Consider the following 26,385-nt stretch of genomic DNA (forward strand, 5'->3'; position numbering starts at 1 on the left):
GATTTTATGTTACCTTCATTGATGATTTTAGCAGGAAGGTATGAGTTTACTTCTTGAAGCATAAGTCAGATGTGTTTGAAACTTTCAAGAAGTGGAAAGCTGAAGTTGAGAATCAGACCGGTTTGAAAGTAAAAGGCCTAAGGTCTGACAATGGAGGAGAGTATGACAAATTAGAGTTCAAGGCATTCTGTGCAGCTGAGGGAATCAGATTGATGAGAACAGTTCCTGGTAAGGCAAGACAAAATGGAATTGCTGAGAGGATGAACAGAACATTGAATGAGCGTGCAAAGAGTATGAGGATACACTGTGGGCTGCCCAAAACACTTTGGGCAGATGCTGTGAGCACAGCTGCATACTTGATCAACAGGGGACCATCAGTTCCTTTAGGGTTCAAGATTCCAGAGGAGGTGTGGACAGGAAAAGAACTCAAGTACTCACACTTGAGGACTTTTGGTTGCACTGCTTATGTTCATGTTGATCTAGAAAAGAGAGACAAGCTTGATGCCAAGGCTGTGAAGTGTTACTTCGTAGGATATGGTTTTGATTTGTTTGGTTATAGGTTTTGGGATGACAAGAACAGAAAGATCCTGAGACATTGTGACGTGACATTTGATGAGGCTGTCCTGTACAAGGACAGAGAGTAGAAGGTTCTAGAGATTACAAAGCAAGTGGGAGTTAAGGTTGAGTTGGAGAAGAGTAACCCCAGAGATGTCGAAGCAGATACTCAACCAACTCCTACTGAAGAATCTGAAGTGGAGCAAGTTACACCTGAGCAGGTGTTAAGGAGATTATCCAGATCCATTAGGGCACCAGATAGGTTTTCATCTTCATTACACTATCTATTGTTGACTGATGAGGGGGAACCAGAGTCTTTTGATGAGGCCCTACAGGTGGAGGATTCGATCAAGTGGGAGCAAACCATAGATGATGAGATGAGGTCACTTGAGAAGAATGACACAAGGGTGTTGACTGAGTTACCTGCAGGGAAGAGAGCTTTGCTGAACAAGTGGGTGTTCAGAATCAAGACTGAACCAGATGGCAAAAGAAGGTTCAAGGCTCGTTTAGTAGTTAAAGGATATTCACAAAGGAAAGGTATTGATTATGCTGAAATATTTTCTCCTGTTGTGAAGTTAACCTTTATTCGAATTCTGTTGAGTGTTGTTGCATCGGAAAATTTGCATCTAGAGCAAATGGATGTAAAAATAGCATTTTTACATGGAGATCTGGACAAAGAGATCTATATGCAGCAACCGGAAGGATTTGTGGTTCCAGGCAAGAAACACATGGTTTGCAAGCTCACCAGGAGCTTGTATGGACTAAATCAAGCACCAAGGCAGTGGTACAAGAAGTTTGACTCCTTCATGGCCAATAGTGGATTCTACAAAGCTGAAAAGGATCCTTGTTGTTACTTCAAGAAATACACTGATTGATATGTCTTTCTACTCTTGTATGTGGATGATATGTTGATTGCAGGATCTAGTATGAGGGATATTAACAATCTGAAGACAAGGTTGTCTGTAGCGTTTGAGATGAAAGATTTGGGTCCAGCAAAACAGATTTTGGGGATGAAGATTTCTCGGGATAGATCTGCTGACACTTTAAATCTATCTCAGGAGTTGTACATTGAGAAGGTGCTGAGCAGATTCAGGGTTAATGATGCAAAACCCAGGACTACTCCATTGGCAAATCACTTTAAATTGTCAAAGGAGCAGTCACCCAAGACTGCCGAGGAGCGTGATCACATGGCACTTGTTCCATATGCTTCAGCAGTTGGTAGTTTGATGTATGTTATGGTCTGCACTAGACCTAATATAGCACATGCAATGGGAGTTGTTAGCAGGTAAATGGCGAACCCTGGGAAAGAGCATTGGGAAGCTGTGAAGTGGCTTCTGAGATATCTGAGAGGTACATCCAGTATTTCACTTTGTTTTGGCAAAGGCAAGGTGACTCTACAGGGGTTTTGTGGATGCTGATCTTGGTGGGGATGTTGACTCGAGCAAGAGTACATCCGGGTACATTTACACCATAGGTGGAACAGCAGTGAGTTGGATGTCCAGGCTTCAGAAGTGTGTTTCTCTTTCATCTACTGAAGCTGAGTATGTGGCAATAGCTGAAGCTGGGAAAGAGATGATATAGCTGGCAGATTATCTTGAGGAATTGGGCAAGAAGCAGAGCGAGAAGATTCTTTACTCAGATAGCCAGAGTGCCATACAGTTGGTGAAAAATCCAGTCTATCATTCGAAGACAAAGCACATCAGAAGGCGATACCATTTCACTCGCAGGGCAGTGGAGGATGGTGATATGTGCTTGGAGAAGCTAGAGGGTGCAAAGATCCCGGCAGACATGTTGACGAAATGTGTTGATGTTGGGAAACTGAGGTTATGTAAAACCTCGGTTGGTCTTCTGTAGTTGTTGCTACAGATGTTGCAGTGCGGTAAAGATGTTGATGATGAAGAGATTTTTTTTTTGAGAATGTATTTTTTGGATTAATGAGTCAGTCTCCAAGTGGGAGAATTGTTAGGTAGTGGAGCCTGATTAATTTTAGGTTTTCCTATTTATTCTCTATTTTAGGTTTTTCTATTTATTCTCTATTTTAGGTTCTCCTATTTATTCTCTGTAACCAAATATACTCTGATTTATTAATATAAATATACCTCACCGCCGTGGAAGTTTACTCACGGGGTGTTACCACGAAATATTGGGGTTTTCTCTTTCTCTCCCTAGATCTCTCATCTTTTTCTCTTGAAAGTTCTTGTGTTCTCCATTCATCTAGTGTGTGTGCGTGAATTCGATTCTAACATTTTATTGCTATTTCTTGACTGTGCATACTGATTATGTTATGATCTGATTGGCATTAGGATGTGCAGGGGTAGTGTCATTTGGGGGTGAATGTTCCTAAGGTGGGGATAATGTAACAATTCTAAAAAATCGAATAATAGGTACTTAAGGTGATTTAACTATTGTTTAAAAATTTGAAATTTTAAGGGCATAATGGTCCTTTCACGTAATAATTAAAATAAATCAGATTTTTTTATTAAGTTAATTAAATCCTATTTTGACTAAGTCTTGACTTTAGTCTCCTAATCGTAATAAAACTCTCCCTCACGTTTCTCAACTCACTTCCATCTCTCTCAACTCTCATTCTCTCACACTCAAACTAACAAGAAATTTCAAGAACAATTTAATAACAATTGTTCTTCACACTTGAAAAATACACGAAAAGTTTTTTGAAAAGCAAGGTAATAAAAAACGTCAAGGCAAAAGGAGGTTGTTCGTCGAGTGATGTGTACGTAGAGGAGAATCAGGTGTGGTTGGAGGAGTTTCTGGGTAACAGCTTCACGTTTGAACAAGAAAATTAAGGTATGGATTTCTTCTCTCTTGGTTCCTTTCCCAAGAGTCCCCTTACGATTCAAACTATTCACCTCGAAACTAAAGTTTTTTCCTCGTTGCATGTCCCTGTCACTAGCTCCCTATGATCTTAGGTTGGGTATTCTTGTTGGTAGAATTTACGGATACTGTGTTTGTGGTGATGATCTCGTTTCGAGTATGTGTTCATGATTATGTGTTTATATTTTGTGTCTTTCGGAATTATGAATGTAAATACGTATGTATTTGTGCAAGATTGTGACCATGACTTTGAGTCTTTCTTTAGTATGTTAATAGTATAGAGATTACTCGTGTTTTATGTGCAATTAGAGGCTCTTAAAATCGTGATGTTCACATGGTTGAAATGCTAGAGATTCTAGTTAAAACAAATGACCAAATCATACCTTTAACTTGTCTTAAGAATCCTAACGAACGACTAAGAAAGAGGTGCTCAAATGTCCCGTAAAATGCTGCATAAAAATGTGTAACAAAGTTCCAGAATCTAGAAATCGGCTGCATATGATTTCTGGAAATTTTGGGTTTCTGAAAATAAAAAAATAGGTGAGGTCTGCAAGGATCGAACACCAGACCTCACTATAACATACCTTAATATATTAAATAAAAAGGGGTGTGCTAAGTGGGTTCGAACTGGGGCTAGGTTTACAGCAAAACTCGGCTGAAAAAGGGAAAAATATGTTGTTGTGGGGTTTTGATCCCACAATGCGGAGGATACCCCAAGCAAGCAATTAAAAATAAGTGAGGCGCACGGAAATCAAACCCGTGTGTCATGAGCCAGATTTTTCTGCTTACAACGTATAAATATAAATGAGAGGAGTGGGATTCGAACCTACGTCCTCTAGGTAGGTAGCGAAGAAGAAGAGAAAAAAAATAAAAGGGGGGGGGGGGATGTGGGGAATTGATCCCACAACCCCCGACCAGTAGCGAGGAGAAGCAAAAAGGGGGGAAATTTATTAAGGGAATAGCATGGGGCCGTGGGGTATCGCCCCGCGCCCCTTAGTTTTTGCTGAGCTGAGGTGTAACAAGAAAAAAAATCAGGAGGCCGTGGGGGTTTGAACCCACAACCTCTTGGTTTAGGCAAGAATGGGTAATAAGACCAATAAAATTTTAAAGAGGGATTGTGGGGGTTCGAACCCTCAACCCTTCGGTTAACTAAGAGTAAAATTAAAATAGAAAATTAATCCTTTCATGTAAATGTTGAGATTTAATTTAGAATTCTAATTAAAATAGAAAATTAATCCCTTCATGTAAATGTTGAGATTTAATTTTGAATTCCAATTAAAATAGAAAATTAATCAATTCATGTAAATGTTGAGATTTAATTTAGAATTCTACTTAAAATAGAAAATTAATCCTTTCACGTAAATGTTGAGATTTAATTTAGAATTCTAATTCAAAATAGAAAATTAATCATTTCATGTAAATGTTGAGATTTAATTTAGAGTTCTAATGTTATGAATATTAGAAATAAAATCAATGAAAAATGTAAATGATATCCAAGTGATTCAAGATTTGGGTTCCCGTGCCCAAACTTCCGTATTGATACATAAGTCATACGTGAGTAAAATATCCAAGATTAATGCCATCTACTTAGATCAAAAATCAAGATCTTTGCATATATACAAGATACATAAGTCTTGTAATACATAATCTTAGGGAAGTAAGAATCACTTAGCGAACTATGAATGAAGCCCCGTGGCTTGTATGTATAGACACATAAGTCTAACATTACGTTCAAAAATAAGTGAACCTAAGATGTACGTAATGAAATGATGAACCTTAGGAGGGTTAAGTATGAGTGTAAGATGCACTAAATGGCCAAGTGCATTGGCATATGATGAGACTATGAAAGAAGAAATGAACATCCACGTAATAAGAGGTGAGTAACTATGAAAAGCAAGGGTGCTAATAATGAAGAATGTGGTGACAACATTATATGATGCTAATGTATATGATGAGATAAATATCAAATGAGCCTACGCAAATGTTTCCAATACGTACTGACCAATAAGAGTGTAAAATAATGAAGAGACCAGTCTCTATGAACACTCTAATAAAAGTATTGAGTTTAACACATTTAATACTAATGATGATATGAGAAATCATCTAATGAGGTATCCCGTCCTCATAGTAGAAGCAAGCTTCCTTGATGTATGAGTTGAATGTAATGGAACTTTATACTGAGCAACGATAGGCTAGCTATGAGCGGTGATGCCTTCTTTCGGGAAGGGCGAAGGTTCGCGTAACTCTCATGAGATGAGACTGTCCGGCTTGCCGAGTATGTGTATCCATACATCTCCTAGTCTTTGAACCTATTGTGTCAATATATGGATCTGGCAAGGTTAAATTCCCATATACTCTAGCATGTTATTGAGTCACTTTGGTCGGTGATTCCACCTCTTTTCGGTGTGGGAAGACATTGGATTTTATGATGCTCACATGTTCTATGTCGTTTAAAGTTAAAGTTCCCAATGAATGAATGAGGCCAACCTCAAATGAATCATATAAAGAAATGAATGATACCAAGGTTTTAGGATAAGATAATCAAGAGGTGAGCTAGACTTAGGTAATGACATTAGGTTATTCCTGGTCATCGCGGAGCAAACCCGATGAAAGTCTTACTGTCAAGTCCATGGTAACAAGGTCTTATGGCATATGACTGAATAATATGAAAGCAGCTATGTGTTATCTGTTATGTGCTATGATATGCGTTATATGAAGATGTTATGTGTTGTGCAATACGATAATTATATTGATGCATGTTACTCTCATGGAATGAACTTCCTAACTCAATTTGGAAAGTACACTAACTTTCCTAATCTCAATTTGGCAAGTATACTGACTTGACTTCCAAAAATCATTTCGTTAGATAAGATCTATTTTTTCTCATGCATGTTTCTGGTGTGTGCTTGCATGTACCCATACTTAGTACAAGTGTATATTAATTCCATACAAATATCTACTTTTAGGTGCAGGCACAGGTGGGCGATAGAGCTACAAGTTAGTTGTTGCAGCTATCCAGACATCAGCATTCATCCGTAGTTTGGTAGGTCCTCATGCTTTTGAGGATGCTATTGTTTTACACTTTAGCGTAGTTTTTAGAGTTGAGCTAGTGGAGTATGTTCCACTAGCGTTTCTTTCCTGTTTTGATTCAGACTTTGTATTGGTGCCATTTTGATAATTATACAATTAAGACTTAATGAACTATTTCTTTCAGTTGCTTATCTCTTTAATGTTAGATGGTTGATGATGAACGATTAGGAAATGTTAAGAATGTTTAGCAAGTATGTTTAACGAATCAAAAGTTTCAAATTTTCCGCTAAAATTAACCTATGTAAAGTAAGGATGACGTAAGTAGGCTTGTTTGCGACCTCTGAGAGGTCAACGACGCCGGTCTCCTCTGGGTCTAGATTCCGATTGTGACAACAACTCTCTATTTTCTTACTGCAAAGAATTTTTTAGAATTAAACTTTTTCAATTTAGATTGTAAACGACGCATTTATGTTGTCTGACTATTTGAAATAGATTATAAAGTATATATTCAAGTTGTTTACTAAAGAAAGGGATAATGCACAAGTACCCCCTCAACCTATGCCCGAAATCTCAGAGACACACTTATACTATACTAAGGTCCTATTACCCCTGAACTTATTTTATTAATAATTTTCTATCCCTTTTTTTGGCGTACGTGGCACTATCTTGTGGGTCCAACGATGATTGAATTTTTTTCAAACTAGTGACACATAAGCCGAAAAGGGGTAGAAAATTACTTAAATAAGTTCAGGGGGTAATAGGATGTTAGTATAGTATTAGTGTGTCTCTGGGATTTCGAGTATATTGAGGAGGTACTTGATCATTTTTCCTTAAAGAAAAAAATAGTATAAAGCACTGAAATTTCATATCTTTGGTGGCTAATTACATCATATCCGAGAAGTTTTCTCAATTACAAAAATCTCAAATTTTTCATTCCTCTCGAATATATTCATTGGTTGTCCAATGCATTGCAAATGACATATTACTTCGGGAAAGGGATGGACTCGAGAAGGGATAGATATGTATCCGAGAGGATATAAATGTATCCAAGAGAAAATAGGGATGCATCCGAAAGGGACTGTAATATCTTAAGTTGTAATTTATCTAATTTTTTCAACAAAATATGTAAAATTATATTGGGCCCGTAATACGGACCTTAAATTATCTAGTTATATATTATAGGACTGAATAAGGAAATATGACATAAATGACCATAAAATTTAAAATAATTATATTTTCAAACCTCAATTAAAGTAATTTGAGAAATACACCGTCTCTCAAAAAATAATTAAATGTTTATATCTCAATCCAAAGAAATTCAAGAAATATCCTAAATCAATACTAGTTTTTTGATATCTGAGTTGCACGTGATTACCAATTCAAAAAATATATGTTATAGTAAATAATATTGCTTCTTCAGGTGAAGATTTGAATACTAAGTTTAGCACAAATAATACTACAGATTATTTTGTGGCTGCTCATTGTGGATTGTCATATGTATCTTATTAACACAAACCTATGAAAATTGTTAATGAAAATTTTTATTAGTTAAATGCAATAATGTATATATTATTTCAATTTGATGAAGTTCAATCATGTAATTAGTCGCATCTCATTAATATTACCTTATAGACAATATTTAATCATCTACTGATCTGCTTTGCATGTCTATTCCACATTAAACTTTTTAAATGTTGTATGAACATGTGAAGAGTACAATTACACTTTATCTTATAGAATTATTTATTGTTTATTAATTTTATTTTATAATTTAATTAGAATATAATAAATGATGTTCTAGTTGTTGGCTCTCATACTTGACTTCTCAATTGACTGTGTACATAAATCAAAGATAGTTGTCTGGCTGTTCATGGTTAACTGAAAAAAGGTTTTCTTTTTTTTAATTGGAAAAAACTAAAAATTTATATTTAGGAATATGTTCTATGTTGAAACCATACATATTATCTTACACTCAACAAAGACATAATTCATATACTTATATATGATTTCAATTTATTGAATCAAGTATGATTCATCAAAGAAAACATAACAACATAATATTATCATATATATAGCGTCAGTGTAATAATATGAATAATTATTAGTCAAAAGTTAATATAAGGAAAGATGAAAGATAGAAACAATTAATGTAATATCTATGGAATTCATAATATTATATCCAGAATGTAAAAGAGTGTGAGTAACATTTACAATGTTTAGTAATGACTAAAAATATTTATAATGTTATAAATAAATAATTAATGTGTAATACCTGAATTTCTAATAAATTATATACGTACAAAAATAAATAGGACTTTTAATTAATGTTACTATTTTTAGTTAGTAGATTTAAATTAGTGTAGGAACAAAATATAAATGTTCATTCCATATCAATAAATACAAAATTTATTTTGTAAATGAAAATTTTTAAATGATTCATAGATATTCACATATTTTCACATTTGTTGTGAGTAATATTTTAAAATAATATATTTTGAAGTTAGAAGATATTGTTAACTTGATAATAAATTAGTGACATATATAATACTTTAATTTGAATATAAATAACTATCCAAATGTAAATATGTATTTGCATTAATAAAAATAGTTATATCATAAAAATTAGCTATATAAATAATAAAAATTAAATTACTACAAACTTTAACTTGCATTATTATAAGTCATATGAATTTCTCTTTGTCTAAAATACCTAAATATCAAAAAATAGTAATGAGTAAAACAAAAGGTCAATACTTATATAATAAAATTAGAATTATTTTGCAGCAAACTTTTTCATAATTGAAATCATATAAGTAACATTTATAAATAAAATCATTCTCTTTGTCTTGAGCATTAAAAAAATCATGACAATTCTCTAAATTTTAGAAAAAATATTAAGAAGCATATATCTACGTCGCAAGAGAAATTATTAAGCAAAACAAATGAAATTAGACTACATCATGTTAACTTCTAAATTGGAACAATACGTATTAATGTATATATTAAGAAAAAAAATAATTATATTTTAATTAAAGTTACTTTCCTCAAGTACTCGAAGTTATGAAATATTCCATCTCGATTTACTCCATCAAAATAGTGCCCCACATTTCACTATACTTCAAACTCACTCAACGAAAATAAATCACACACAACAATTTAAAATTCAACAACAAGAAGAATAATATTATAAAATGAAAGTAATAGTATTGAAAATAAGAAGAGTAGAGATAGAAAGACACAAAGTAACAGTAATAGTAACTTTTATATATATATATATATATATATATATATATATATATATATATATATATGTATGTGTATATATAATAGAAACTTGGCCACAAAGTGTTTTACTTGGTCACAAAGTATATTGTGTGCACATGCATTTTACAACACTCCCTCAAGGGTGTCCATGTAAAAATAAATTTAGTGAAAGAAAAGAAAAGGTCAGTAATACGTATTATTTTCTTCCACATTAAAAACCTTTATCAGAAAAATTCAATGGGTTAAAACCTGATTAAGGAAAAAAGAGTGAAGCGAGTATTTACTCCACCTGAAGAAAATATTACTTAATATCTTCAAGATGATATATCTTGATCTTGTAATTCAGCTTCTCAAAGATTGAAGTTGGCAATGTCTTTATTTCATCTTTATTTTGAAGATCATGAGTAAGAAAAAAAACTTTGATGGAATATATTTTGAGTAGTCTCCATTGATGTGTCCTCCTCTTAGTTGGGCACATGATGCATTGTCTTCTTGTTGGAATATCTCGTATCAAAGGAAGATTACATATTTCCTGCATATGTTTATATATCTCATCCAAATATATTTTCTCATTTGTGATCTTGTCGGTTTGGACAAATTGCCCATTTGAATTTTTAGTAGCAACCAAGCACTGATTTTTGTATAACAATAAAATTGATTGTCTTGTGGAATGATTTGATATGAGAGTATTCCAACATGAAAATAACTTTCTTCAAATAAGACTTCATAATCTCTACAATTTTAGGGTTAATAAATCTTGACAATTGATCTAGTAATTTAATTATATTGTTATTTTATTCACACTAATATCTCCACTAACAAGAGTAGTGTTATATTTTGCATGCATATTAATAAAATCATTTAAAATAAATAATAGTAGCAGGATATATAAGTCCACCAATTATACTATGACATAGTATTTTCTAATCATTTTAATAAGACCTAAATCAATCTTTATGCTATGCAATCTTACAACCATTGGGGTACTATTCAATAGAATCACTTTACAACCTTTTAAATCCTTTAGAATTTTCCATAAAATATTACATTCTATCTAGATATGATATTCATTGATTACGAGTATTCTAGTTTTTCATATATTGTCAGACAAACAGAAACTTCATCACCTCCACCTTAGGAGAATATATCTCTGTACAATAATGTCAGGACTTTTGCGAAAAGTCTAAATTTTTCAATGCACAAGCCGTACTTTATATTTTACGATTTTACTTATCGTACAATAATTTATTTGTATGTCACTGACATTAATTTTAGTATATGGACAATAAGTCCAAAACATCACTTTTCCAAGTGAAATATAATATATTTGAATTGTACTTTCTTTGGCCAACCATTTATCTGTCAACTTTCGACAGATTTAATATCAAGATCCTCGTCACCATTTATAATTTTGAATGCTAAATTATATCAAAGATATCGTCGTTGATTTTATTATGACATAACTTATCGATCTCTCTTTATTTTTTATCTATTTGAGGTACTTGAACCTTTACCAAGGTTTTTATAAAGTGTTATGTTATAGTGCTTTTTCTAAAGCGCTTGTCTCATTATTATGACAATCTTAATCATTTTCTCATCTTCTTTGTCAAGAAATTAATCTTTTCAATCAATTTATCTATCACACTTTCAGCGTGTCATAAATTATGTCCTTCAAGGACCTTTTATATGAGCATTTAATTTATAATTGAAGTATAACATATGGTCAGTGCATATGTCTGACAATTGACTTAAGTTATAATTTCAACGAGGATCATATCAATTATATGTCAATATGCATAAACTTATTTTTCAGTTGTTTGTCATCTCACCCTAATGTTAGAGAATCTAACATTCAACTCAACTTTATTTGGAAACTCATCTTTATGTATTGTATAGTGGTGGAACAATAGAATAATATATCACACATTTAAATTTATAGGTGAGAATTATTTGGTTCCTGACCCTGAACCAATTTTGAAAGGGGATCCTTGTTGGCTTGATACATACAAGTGTTGTTATACTTTAAATAACACATCTCGTACCAAATTTCTTTTGAGAGTTTTGTTCTCATAACTAATGATTTAGCTATAATTTGAGGCATATAATTTTTTTCTTTAAACCACTTGGATATAGACCAACATTATCAATATAGTTTATTATTTGAAATGTGTTATTGATTATCAATTCGAGCAAGCTATCTTTGCAAAAATCAAATTGCAAGTTGATGATTTAGCACATGCGACCATGACATAGATGCATTTATATAATAGTAAATGCTCCACATGGCAGGTGAACGGACCCATCTTCATCTTTTTATGCATTTCAAAATGTAAGGAGATATAATCACAACATTTGTTGGTACAACAATAATTTTATCATGAGAACAAACAACACAAGAGAATTCTTGAAGAATTTATTAGTTCTTCAATATATATATATATATATATATATATATAACCAGCGGCGGACAAACGTTAGTGTCAGAGGGTTCACCCGAACCCCTCGATAAAAAAATACACGATATATATATAGTAATCCTCTGTATTTTGGTGGATATATACAATTTAAACCCCCTAAATGACAAACTGAAATGAGTAGCCTAGCGGTATTTCCTTTGGAAATTATGCTTCACGTCTAGTGTTTGAATCCCCTTTATAATGTTTATTTTTTTTGTTTTTCAGTTTTAGTGTTTTTTTTCTAGTTTCAGATCCGGATTTTCACTTTTCTTTCTTAGTTTTTTATTTTATACAACATGTTGTTTTTTAGTTTGTGTGTTTTTGTTCTTAGTTTCAGATCTGATTTCACTCTCTTTTTTTAGTTTTATTATTTTATAAAACATGCTGAATGCATGGTTTTAAACCCAATAAAATTTATTTTTTCTTTTTCAGTTTTTTTTTTTAGTTTCAGTTCCGATTTTTTTTTTAGTTTTTTTAGTTTACAATAGCATGATAAGAGCGTGATTTAAATTCAAAAAAAATCGAGGGTCCGCCACTAAAATTATATACTAGTTTCTTGAAATTTAATTTTGTTTGCTTATATTTTTTAAATTCCGTGAACGAAAATTCTGAATCCGTCAATTTGTGTAACCACATAAATTTTTATTTATTTTCATATCACAATTTAATCGCGATGGTCATCAACGGGTCATGCCAACTAATATTTATATTAATAAACTTCTAATTTATTTTGCATGTAATTCCATCATCATGTCCATAATTAATTGTCACAAACAATATGAAAAATAGGTAATCTTTCACATTTATATCCACTTTAATTGTAGTAATATGAGGATCTAATCTTTTCATATTTTATAGTCTCAATTGTGAAAACATAATTTTTTATCAAAATGTAAAGATTTTACACTAATTTTTAAAAAAATTATATTTAAAATAAATAAAAAATAAATTATAAATTACTACAAATTATAAGCTCTAGTTTAATAATAAAAAGTAATAAAAAGTTGTGATTTTAAGATGTTTGTTAATTCTTCAATTTTATCTAATCTAAAAATAATAATAATAGAATATGCTATGGAAAAATATTTTTTAAAAAAGGTAAAAATTAAAATCCTAAAAATTTCAAATTACCTTATCCTTTATCTAATCACCTTCAAACTTCCCATAACCTATTTTCCTAAAAAATCTCCTTCCATTCAATTTTTTAAAAGTGCACCATTTTATTTTTTTAATTTTTTCAATTTTTTTCCAATCACCCACGTTTTCCTCAACTTTTTTTAAATTTGTCTTTCTTTTGTTTTCTTTTGTTTTATTTTATTAATATATTTTTATTTTTATTTTATTTTCTTTCTTTATCTCAACCCTAATTTTCTCAACTAAATATTAAACTAAAGCTAATCCTGGTCTATTATTGTTACTTTTAATTAACACCACTCTCACCCAAAATTATTATAAAAAAACACACGCTCAGTAAGAAAAATAGAAACAGAAATACACAGAAACTTAAAAAGTTACATAGACTCAGATTTACAAATACAAGAAAAAGAAAGCAAGAACAAAAGCAAAGAGAATAAAAGTGAGGTTTTTCTTTTGAGATTAAGTTTAGAGTTAGAGGTTTTACTTGTGGTTTCAAGTTTGTGGCTCCTTAAAGTTAATAGTAGCTATTAGTTTTGGAAATCAGTAGATTGTAGTAGTTTGTTTTGGTGGTATCAATTTTTTGCAGTGATGTAATTCTAAATTCTCGCCTGATTTAAATAGTATACTTACTTGAAAATTTTATTCCAATAGTATGAAGTTTTTCAAGTCACATGTTATTATTATGTAATATTAGTTTGTGATGCATATATTTTGTTTTTGTTATTATTTTTATCATGATCTTATGCTCATGCAATTTATGTTAAAATCGTTTCATGATATTGAATTGTTAAGTTTGAATAGATTAGCAATTTTAAGCCTAGTCTTAACTTCAAAAATTTGTTCAATCTATTGTAGATTTGTTAGATTAGGATATAAACTAACTTTAATTGATTAGTCATTCAAAAAAGAGCTTTGTAAAATATATCATTTTGTAAAATAATAATAATATTTTGTCTTTAGAATAACATAAGATGACTATCGCTTTAATTCAAAATACTGAGGTATATTACTAAGAGGATAGATGAATATTATTTTGAGATTCTTAATAAAAATAAAAATAATAAAGTAATTCAGAAGATTAATTAATAAAAAGGAAAAAGGGATGAATTTACCCCTCAAACTTTAATAAATGGTATATATATACCCTCCATTATACTTTGCGTCCATATATGTCCCTGTTGTTCAATTATAGGTATACATATACCCCTCTCACTAACAGATCCTTAATTTTTTACACGTGTCTTAATTTTATTGAACTACACACTTGATCCCTTTTTTGAACCGATAACCCAACTAGCTGCCCAATAATCCAATACCACCCAATTCCTCTAAAAAGTACTAATTAATATACATTCAAACATAAGATTCACCTTTTTCTCTACAACCTAACCTGGTAAGTTAAAATTCAAATTAAAAAAAAAGTTTCAAGCATAAATTTCAGAGGTTCCCAAAACTCATGTCACCCCTCCCCACTGTTATAGACACAAAAACCCTTTTCCTAATTTAAACACCGAAATTAACAGGTACCTTTTGCCAATTGTTTGTTCAATTAAAGTTGATTTAGCTAAATATATATTTTGTTTTTATATGTCTGTATTATTGAAGGTACAAAGTTGCCACTGTGATTTCAAAAATTTGAGCTACGACAAGTTTGTTGCCAATGAAACAGTTCGATCGACTTTCTGGATTCCCCTGTTCTTGGGGAAGTAAGTGCGAAGCTTTTTTTAAAAAATAATAAAAAAAAAATTTGGCTGTCAGATCCACAACAGACAATTTTTTTTAATGAAGAACATATTTACAAAATACTTGTAGAAAACCTTTGAGATATTTTGATTTGATTACTCACTTTTTTGGTCAATTTTGATGTGCAGTGGGAGGATCGTCCTTGTTCATATGTATTAGTAAATCTTGTTTGAATGTATATTAATTAGTATTCCTTTTAGAGAGAATTGAGTGGGTATTGTGATATAGGGCGGATAGTTGGGTTATGGGTTAAATAAGGGATTAAAACATAGTTCAATGGGATTAAGACACGTGTAGAAAATTAGGGGTCCGTTAATGAGAGGGGTATATGTGTACCTATAATTGGACGGCAAAAATATATATGGACGCAAATTATAATAGAGGGCATATACATACCATTTATTAAAGTTTGAGAAACAAAAATAATTATAAAAAGAAATATATTATATATAAGATGAGATTGAAGCTAACAAAAATAATTAAAAAAAAACAAAGTTGGAAAAAGCTAATTACACAAAATTTTAAAAAAAAATTTAAAAAAGAGAAACAGAATGTTGTTACAGAAAACAAAAACAAATACATATAAAAAAATATTAATAAATAAAAACGTGCAAATATGAAAAAAAAAGGAAAAATTTCTTTTAAAAAAAATATTCCTAATCTATTAAAAATTTCTTGATAAAATAACTTCAAATCTTAAAATATATATTTTTTATTTTAAATCTAAGAAAAATATACAATCCTAAATTAACTTGAACTCCAAAAATGTCTTTCCCACACAAATTCCAATGCTTAGAAACTAGATATATACTCTACCTATAATAACATTAAACAATAATAAAAATGCAAATATAAGCAAAAAAAATAAATTAAAAACATACGGATGTTTCAAGTTTTAAATTAATGACACACATCGAAAAAATAAAAATATTTTTTTAAAAATAAAATAAATGTGTCAATTTCAAATAAGTTATAAATCTGAGTGTAAATAACATTTTTTTTATTAAGCTAAATAATATAATATCCAAAAATTAAGTTAAGTCATACTAGAGTCAATAAAGCGATCGTGTTAGAATCACGAGACTCGAAGGGTGCCTAACACTTTCCCCTCGGTCAACAAAATTCCTTATCCGAATTTCTAGTTCGCAGACTAATAAAAATAGAGTCAAATTTCCTTTTGATTTGGGATTTAAATAAGGTGACTTGGATCACCAAACTCAATTTCAAGTGACGACTTTGAATAATTAAATTATCCCTTTTCAAACTGTCACTTTAATTGGAAAAATTATTTCTCTTTCAAAACATCATTTTTGTAAAAAAAGGGGTGTGACAGATGATGACTCCGTTGGGGATAACCACAATTCGAGCTTATTAATATTGACTTATGTATGACTTTTATTTATTTATATATATTTTTTGATAATGTATTTTGTCACGACCCAAAAATATGCGTGATGACACTCGTCCTATCCCACCAAGACAAGCCAGTCGAAAACTCATTCACATAATTAAGTGCGGAAATAAAACAAAAGTCCAATAATAATTCAACTCAATTCAATCCCAAAACCTGGTTGTCATGTGCACAAACCTCTAATGTAATTGGTAGAATTAAAATAAAACAAGCAAGTTTAAAATGAAGTTATCTTTTTAGTAAAAACAAAGTCATAAACTGGAGTAGGAAGGTTCGCTGAGATGACAAACAACTACCTCTACCTCGAAAACTAAGAGAATGAAAGGTATCATGAAGATCCAAGCTCGTAACCTACAAAAACAATTTGTAGAAGCAAGGGGTGAGTACCAAACCACACGGTACCGAACAAGCAAATCTCTAAACACAAGTTAAGAAAATTAAATACGAGTACTCCTTACAACCTATCTAAACCTCCACACTACAACCTAAGTTCACAGTTTACCAAGCACAGAGCTCAACAACAACACTGTCAAATTACATATTCTCTATAACAACTGAAGATTCAACAGTCACAAGTTTCACTGAAAAACACTCACAAGATCAGCATAACACAAGTTCAAGTTCATTAATAATCAAAATGTGTAATGTCATGAGATGCAATGTCAAGTATAGTGATGCATGTCTGCCATATTGATACACATCTGCTGTCTCTCAGTCTGGATCAATAGGGGACATATCTGTCCATCCATCTATCACGGCGCACGATAAGACCTTCGATAATAGTAACTATCGCGGTGCATGATACGTTCCTTGAAATATAATATCCATCACGACGCACGATATGATCCTCGAAATGGTACATCCTCTTATCACATAACTCTTATCACAACCATGTCCCAGATGCAATGCAAATGACATGCTCAAATGAAAATAAGGAGATAACCATTTTGATAACAAAGTATAATTTACAAAAAGGAATAGAACACCAACAAATAAGCAACAAGTCTCTAAATCATTCTCAATACTACACAAGGAAATGTACGCATTTCATACGCTTAACAAGGGTTTAGAAAACCACTTGCCTTAGCCAATCGGATAATCACTTCGGGACTTGAGTCTTCCCTTTCCGTTGAGCTTCCGAATCGATGGAATCTATTCAAGTATATATATTCACGATAAGGTTTCAAAACTAACAACACCCACATTATTTTGTATTTAACCTTGATTTTAAAATTTATCCAAATTTATAGTAAAGTTCATAATTCTTGATGCCAATTAACCTTTCAACTATCATATTTTCTAATATCATAATTCGAATGGTACTCACAAAATAATATTCATCTAATATTTAAATATAAATACCAATATATCAAAATTTGAACCATAATTTAATAATAAAAACTAGAAAATTTAAGTAAATTCGAACAGAAAATGTTTGCAGAATTGTTTCTCCTCTTTCTTTTTTTTCAACACCATTTATTCCAATCCAATGATTAGCTCTTTATGGCCAATCATTGGATCATTATGGCCAATCATTGGCTCAACACTTAATATTCAAATAACCCCCACTTCCCGCCTAAAATCTCCAGAATAACGTACAAATACTTTAACCACATGCAACCATTCTCTTAATTTTCGTCCAATACTTCTATCACCTAAATTTATTAATTTACCAATTATTAATTTTCATTGCCTCCTTTAATTTCCAATCTCTAAGTTTTCACACTTAGCCTCCAAAAATTGACAACAAATCACAAAGGAATATTATAAAGTTTATAATTTTAGCACTGCCTCACATATTCAAAGCCGCCAGAAAAAAATGCAGCACATGATACATATGTATAGGATCTACCAACATAATTATAATAATATATTAATATTACATATGTATAGGATCTTCCAATTCATTGTTCCATTAAGACCCATCAAGAATAATAATTCTAGGGCAGACAAAACGATAATGTTCAACAACTTTAAAAGGGCAAGTCAGTGTTCTTACTATATAATATAGCAGTAATATATATACATCTATGCAAGCATCATCCTTAACAGAAATAATCAAGTTTCATTTAAGGTTACCTAGAAATGGATCGATGTCGCTTGTGTATTCTTCGTGCTTTCTGACTCTATTTTTTTCCTAAATTAATTGTTTACTAAAAATGACAACCCACTAACTAATATTTAATACATAGGATTAGTGGTAAAGAATTTTCATTAAATTAACACTTTAACCCATTAACTATCAACTAAGTCATTTATCTATAATTACCCATCAATTAATTAACTTAAGTTAAACAGATATTTAAAATTACCAAAAATGACCTTCTAGGTCATCACATTATCCACCACTAAAAAATCATGTTCGTCCTCGAACATAAAGTGAATGAAAGTACCTGAAGCTTAAAAAAGCTGAGGATATTTCGCACGCATGTCAGACTGTGTCTCCCAAGTTGCCTCTCCTACTGAACGGTGCTTCCACTGCACCTTCATGGAAGCTATCTCCTTGGTCCTAAGCTTTCGAACCTGCCTATCTAGAATAGCTATAGTTTGTCCCTCAAATGTCAAGTTCGAACCCAGCTCCACAAAATCAAGTGAAAGCACATGAGATTCATCCAAAATATACTTCTGAAGCATAGAGACATGGAAAACAGGATGGACTACCGACAGACTAGGTGGAAAGGCCAACTTTTAAGACACCACTCTCACTCGGATTAATATCTCAAAATTTCCAATAAATCTAGGACTAAGCTTGCCCTTCTTTCGAACCTCATCACACCCTTCATGGGTGATACTCGGAGCCAAACATGATAACCCTCCATAAACACTAAGGATCTAACTCTCCGGTCTGTATAACTCTTTTGTCAACTCTGCGTTGTCAACAGTCTATACTGAATCATACGAACTTGATCCATAGCATCTCTAAGCAATTTTGTATCCAAAGAGTCCATCTTCGCCGAATTAAAACAACCAATCGGAGATCTGCACCTTCTGCCATACAATGCCTCAAATGGTTCCATCTGGATACTAGAGTGATAACTCTTATTGTAGGCAAACTCTGCTAAGGGTAAATGCCGATCCCATAAAGAACCAAAATCGATCACACACGCTCGAAGCATATCTTCCAAAACCTGAATCGTCCGCTCAGACTGACAATCTGTCTGAGGGTGAAAGGCTGTACTCATATCTAACTAAGTACCCAGAACATGTTGTAATGCCTTCCAGAAGTGAAAAGTAAATAGTTAACCTCGATCTTACATGATAGAAATAGGAACTCCATGTAGTCATACAATCTGACTGATATATAGCTCGGCTAACTTTTCTAATGTATACATCACCCGAATCGAAATAAAGTGGGCAGACTTGGTCAGCCTATCAACAACAACCCAACTAGAGTCATGACCACCCACTGTGGGTAGGCAAACCCACAACAAAGTCCATAGTAATCCGCTCCCAGTTCCAAGTAGGAATTGGCATCCTCTGAGATACATCCCTGGGCCGCTGGTGCTCACACTTGATGTGCAAGCAAGTCAAACACCTCAAAACAAAGTCTGAAATATCCCTTTTTATCCCACACCACCAGTATTGCTGACTCTGATCATGATACATCTTCGCTGCCCCCGAATGGATGGAATATCGAGAATAATGGGCCTCCTCAAGATCAATATAATCAAATCTCCCATCTTAGGCACACAAATCCTGCTCCCGATCCTTAAGACACCATCAGGATCAAGGACAACCTCCTTGGCTTCCCCTCTCAATACCTTGTCTTGAATGAGACATAACTTCTCATGATCAAACTGGTGTGCATGGATCTGCTCGACTAAAGAAGATCGAGCCTCAATAAAAGAAATCATCCCATCATTCTGTTCTGAAATCTGCAAGCGGACAAGACTGCTAGCTAATATCTGCACATCTCTAGAGAATGGTCAATCCTCAATACTAAGCGTTGCAAGACTCCCCATGCTAGGAGTCTTCCTACTCATATTATCGGCCACAATATTGGCCTTTCCTAGATGATACAAAATGGTTACATCAGGGAAGATCTCACAATGCACTCCATACAAATAATAATGCCATAACTTAAGTATAAATACCACAACCGCCAACTCCAAATCATGAGTAGGGTAGTTATTCTCATGAGACTTCAATTGCCTAGAAGCATAAGCAATCATTTTCCTCTTCTGCATCAACACACCACCCAATCCAATCCCGAAGCATCACAATACACAGTAAATTCTACACCCTCCTCAGGTATAGTCAACACAGGAGCCGAAGTCAACAAAGTCTTGGTCTTTTAAAATCTCTCCTTAAACTCATCAAACCACTGAAAACCCACATCCTGTTGAGTCAATCTATTCAATGGTGCAACAACCCGAAAATGACTATTTTAAGTAATGCCTATGTGTACCTAGAATGCCTAGATTAGACCGGGTTCACACGACTTGATGCACGTGGAACCAGACCTCAGAACCTATGCACCATCCAAGCCAACCAACTTGGTGAGTTAGTTGAGCTAGGAAAGGTTGGGTCCAACCATGTACGACACCCGAATTGAAGAGATTCACGCGGATGAAATTTAACCGGACTTGAAAGGGGTAATCTTAGGTTTGGAGGGTCTATGGGTAAAATGGTGTTTTCCAAGATAAGGGTAGTATTGTAATTACCCAAAATATTTAATTTTTTAATTAATGGAGTGGACAATTTGGGTAGGGTTGACCCGAATGGAATCATTTTCGCGAGAAGGGCTTCCCCCGGGTTCGATCCTTGGTGGAAGCAATATTTAAGTTGAATTTATTGATATTTAATTATTTGATTTAAGTAAGGGAATTTTAGTCTTGTCATTTGAGCCTTAGAAAATCAGATTTTTATTTAAAATAACAAAGAGTTCTAGTTTGACTAAGTCCTTACCTAAAACTCTTACTCCTAAGCTTACTATAGCATCTCTCCACTCTCATTCTCACGATTCTCCACTCTCATTCTAAGGCTTCATCATCAGCAAAAGAGAATAATCAAAAGTCAATTACTCTTGAAGAAATTGAACGCTAAAACTCAAAAGAAAAACTAAACTATAAACGAAAAGCAAAAAACATAGTTCTTGACGGGTGGTGCTTGAAGTTTGGTGGTGAGGCTTTGGTGTGTGGGAGTTGGCATTTCATTGGAGAAGGTTTCGAGGGTGTTGATCGACAAAAGGTATGGGTTTTATTCCTCTTGGTCCCTTTCCCAAGAGACCTCTAAGTTTCAGTCAATTCTAATCCAAAAACTAGGAATGTTTCCCCGTTGCATGTCCTTGTACTAGCTCCCATCGATTTTAGTAGGTTGGGTATGTTTGCTGGTAGAAATTAGGGATATAACGTGTTTTCATTATTATTATTCTCATGTATGTATGTTCAGATTTATGTGACTGATAGTTATGTCATTCTGAAGTTATGTGATAAAGTATGTGTGTGCATTGTGTAGGCTATAACTCATGGCATGTTGAATCCTTGTATTTTATGTGCAAATGCTTGTAAAAATCGTGATGTTCATATGAGGTGTGATGTTGTTGAATTGACTGAAAACTCTTGTTTAAAATGTAACCACAAAAATTCACCTACAAATGTAAAAAAAGCTCTTCGAATTGTCCTACAATCTAACGTATAAAATGTGGAGAAATTGGACTGGAAAACATAATCAAATTTTCAAATTGCTGGAAATTTGGTTCGGATATGTAACTTGAGGAATTGGAGATTTAAAAATCATTTTTAAATATGTGAGGTCATTAAGGATTGAACCCGAGACCTCACTATATGTGGGCTGCTGAAAAATTTAGTATTTAATGTGAGGTGATGGGGATTCAATGGGGTAAGGCTGGGTGAAGAAACTAAAGAAAAAGGGAAATAAGATAAAATGGGGAGTGTGGGGATCGAACCCACAACCCCTCGGATAGGTTAGAGAAGCACGAGAAATTAAAGAAAAATAAAATCGGTTATGGGGGATCGATCCCACATCCTCTTGATCTCAAACGAATAAAGAGGAAAGAAAAAAAAGAAGTGTGGGCATCGGGGATCGACCTCGGGTCCCCAAGATGAAAATGTAAACAAAAAAAAATTAAATATGAGACTAAGTGTTGCTCAAGGGATTCGAAATCGGGTTCCCTTGCTCAATTCTGTATTGATACGTAAGACTTACATGATTAAATATTTAAAAAATGCTGCCTATGGGAATCGAATTGAGACCTTGGCATATTTACAAGATGCATAAGTCTTGTACCATATAATCTTGGGTAAGTATAAGTTACTTAGATGAATTATGAATGAAGCTTCATGGATTGTACGTATGGGTTCATAAGTCCAGCATACATTTAAAAGTAAGTGTCACATCCGGGTTTACCCCATAGATGTAACCGTCGTCGTCGTTCTCTTGAGGACTTAGACAAGCCTCTTAGTCTTACATCATTGCATTCATCGATTAAAAATATGTAAGAATTTAAAATTTTTCAACTAATTCTAATTGGAGGTTTACATAGACCTCTACACACACATAATCATAATAATATCGAGTATACATAGGCTCGTTCGTATAGAAAGATTACATAGTCTTCTACTTTTATTTCATACATTTATATAGTAAAGAAATAGAGTCATAATTTTGTCTCATCTCATAAAACATCGAAACGAGGACAATAACATTGGGCATAGCCCTACATCAATATAAGTAAGCCGTATAGAGGCTTTATAGAACTTTGTCTCAAAGAGGAAATAGAGTCAATACAAAAGTTGTAGTAACTAAGTAACTTCGCAAAGAGAATATTGGCATCGTCCTCGGCGAAAAAGAGGACATACCACTTGGATGATAGAATATCCAAGTCTTTCTTCAAATCGCCTCAAATAAACTTCAACGACTGGAACCTAAAATGTTTGGGAAAAAGGGAGAAAATGGGGTTAGTATTCCACGTGTACTAAGTATGAGATCTTATCCACATTCAAAAGCAAAACATGCTAAAGAGGGACTTTTTAATAAAACATGCTATTTTACCCCTTTTCGGGCTTAATGCAAAGTCAAGTAAATCATACTAATCAGCCAAACATGCATTAGTATCCAACAAGCAACACTTATCTCAACACACTTAACATCATGAGTTACTACAACCCTAACATCAAGGAATAATATCACAAGAATGAATAAGAGTTAAGCATATCATAATAAGCAAGACACTACTCACAAGTTCTTATTAAGTCAACAAGTGCAATGACAAAGAAAAGCCCCATAACCTTACTCAATCAAGTATCCTCAACAAGAAAACATGACCACTGTCCAACCTTTAAATTTCATGGCATTTAGGCTTACATTTCATCTTATATTATCATTATAACCCAAGGCATATACATAAATGAACTAATCGACATATAGTATCAACAATATGACATGGTCATCATATATATATATATACATCATATATTATCATAACATAAACATATAAGACCCTCCTCCTAAGACTTCCCTCAAGACTAACTAGTGCAATGTCTACGTAGCGTCCCATACCCCTACCTAACTAAGCTAGAACTCTTAGGTTATATAAGTTAGAGTTAAAGTCATTTAATTAGTTTTAACTTTTGGGAACATCTTGCCCTTACCGACATAGACCACATAGGCTAGTGTGGAATCCGGTGTTCTAAAACCCTACACCGAAAGAAGGCAGACTAGGAGATTTAGTTGGGATTGTCTTTATGCGCCATGGATTATGATCTCCAATCTCAAGAGTGATGTAGTTCTCCTACCTTCCCTATGTGGGAAGGGTCACTCCTCTATCTAGTTCACTTGGTGCTAAGCTGGAGTCCCTTTTTGAAATTTTCTCAATCCTTTAATTATCAATCATAACTTAATTTAGACCATAGGGTATACCTTTTGTATAATCATCATCATCAATAGCTCAATAAGAACTATGTGAGTTTAAGTCCTTTGATCACAATTCATATAAGTGAGGTTAACCCCTTAGCATTTTATAACATTTTAAGGCACATTGATAGTTTTCACCATCCTTATAGCACATACACCTAAATCAAACTCACAAGTTAGTCAAGACATTTCAATTCAACATAATACCTCCGTATAATCTTTATATAAGGCGTGCTTCAATGTAATATCATAGCTTAACAACAATTAATCATAATTGGAAGTAAAGATAAAGATTCTAAGACTTACCAAGTCTTTCTCATAGTCTATTATCAAGGTCTTACCATCAACTCCTAACTCAAACAAACTTGGGGAGTAACATCATAACACAACGATAATCAATAGAATAAGAAGGCCAATTGCATCTCTATAACACAATTTATCTTTAGATCACAACTTGAGACAAGATACATCGGAAATACATCTCAAGAACTAGCATGATAAAACTATAGTTCATCTTAATTCAACCATAATATCACCATAGGATAGTAATCTAATCAACAACCAACTCAATTGAATGATCTACATACATATTAGGTCAAGATCACTACCTAGGGTTAGGGATAGAGGATCATGTTCTTCAATTCGACCAAACCATCAATAATTATCATAAACAAGTTGAATTAAATGTAAATCTACACAATACAACCCTAATAATCCACTAACAACTCAATCCATAACTTCAATTTCGTAATTGAATGAAATCCATAAGAAAACTCAACTTTTTGAAATCCATTTTGAAGGAACCCCTTGAGGAAAGGATCTCAAAGGTGAATCGAACCCATAACTTAATGTTTCTCAACGTTTTGATGAAGAATACACCCTTTTCCAGTCCCCAAAACCCTAGTTCTTGCTAGCCTTCAATAGTGAGTTCTTATAGAGAGAGAAATAAGAGAGAAGGGAGAGAGTTTATTTTGAGAGTTAGCTTTAGGTTGATGAGGGTTAAGGGTATTTATAGAGGGGCTTAATTAGGTTAATTAGTTTCCCTTTAACCACTATCTAACCCCTAAACCATTTAATTATTTTAAATGAAATCATTAAAATCCATTAATGAAATTTGACCCCTCACGGACGAGACCCCGTCGACGGTCCGTCGGTGGGTCGATAGACAGCCCCCCCTCCGTCCTGCACTTCCGTCATATCTATTAGAGACTTTGCAGGAGAGTCTTTCTCCAATTTTTCTCAGTACGGGATGACGGTTGCCTCGACGCCCCGTCGAGCCCATGACGCCCCGTCGTCCCTTTCCGTCGAGTGTAACAGTAGCTTGATAAACAAGGGCCTTCACAATCTTTATAAGTAAGAGAAGATGGTGGCCTTCGATGCCCCGTCGCGTGTGCTGCCCCGTCGATGCCCAATGCCAGTCAGTGCTGCATCAAACTGCAGAGGTTCTCCTCGAGGGTCCTTGGTTAGTCCTTGGGGAGTCGTACCCAGAGGTTCCAAATTATGAAACAACTCAAACACCCATTATCTACCTTTCCACCCATATTTGTACATTTCCGACTCCAAAAATTAGTAAAAAGGATAAGGCACATTAACATCCCTTTAAATCAACTTCCTAGACATTTTGGTTCTTAAATATTCTAAATGACCTATATTTATTAAAAATGAACTTAGAAACAGTGTTTATCTATTAGAGACTTTGCAGGAGAGTCTTTCTCCAATTTTTCTCAGTACGGGATGACGGTTGCCTCAACGCCCCGTCGAGCCCATGACGCCCCGTCGTTTCTTTCCGTCGAGTGTAACAGTAGCTTGATAAACAAGGGCCTTCACAATCTTTATAAGTAAGAGAAGATGGTGGCCTTCGATGCCCCGTCGCGTGTGCTGCCTCGTCGATGCCCAATGCCAGTCAGTGCTGCATCAAACTGCAGAGGTTCTCCTCGAGGGTCCTTGGTTAGTCCTTGGGGAGTCGTACCCAGAGGTTCCAAATTATGAAACAACTCAAACACCCATTATCTACCTTTCCACCCATATTTGTACATTTTCGACTCCAAAAATTAGTAAAAAGGATAAGGCACATTAACATCC

The 26,385-nt window shown here is 33.4% G+C and overlaps 1 protein-coding gene across 1 annotated transcript; it reads right to left on the bottom strand.

Annotated features, from left to right (window-relative positions):
• Positions 1-18,828: 18,828 nt before the first annotated feature.
• On the bottom strand, positions 18,829-19,610 carry LOC138347494 (uncharacterized). Its single transcript, XM_069295788.1, has 2 exons — positions 19,332-19,610; positions 18,829-19,053 (listed from the first exon to the last, which is right to left on the bottom strand). Exons 1-2 carry the CDS (start codon positions 19,608-19,610, stop codon positions 18,829-18,831), a joined length of 504 nt encoding a protein of 167 aa, XP_069151889.1.
• Positions 19,611-26,385: the final 6,775 nt, after the last annotated feature.

Source organism: Solanum lycopersicum, chromosome 3 (genome assembly GCF_036512215.1).
Source record: "Solanum lycopersicum chromosome 3, SLM_r2.1".
NCBI lineage: Eukaryota > Viridiplantae > Streptophyta > Magnoliopsida > Solanales > Solanaceae > Solanum > Solanum lycopersicum.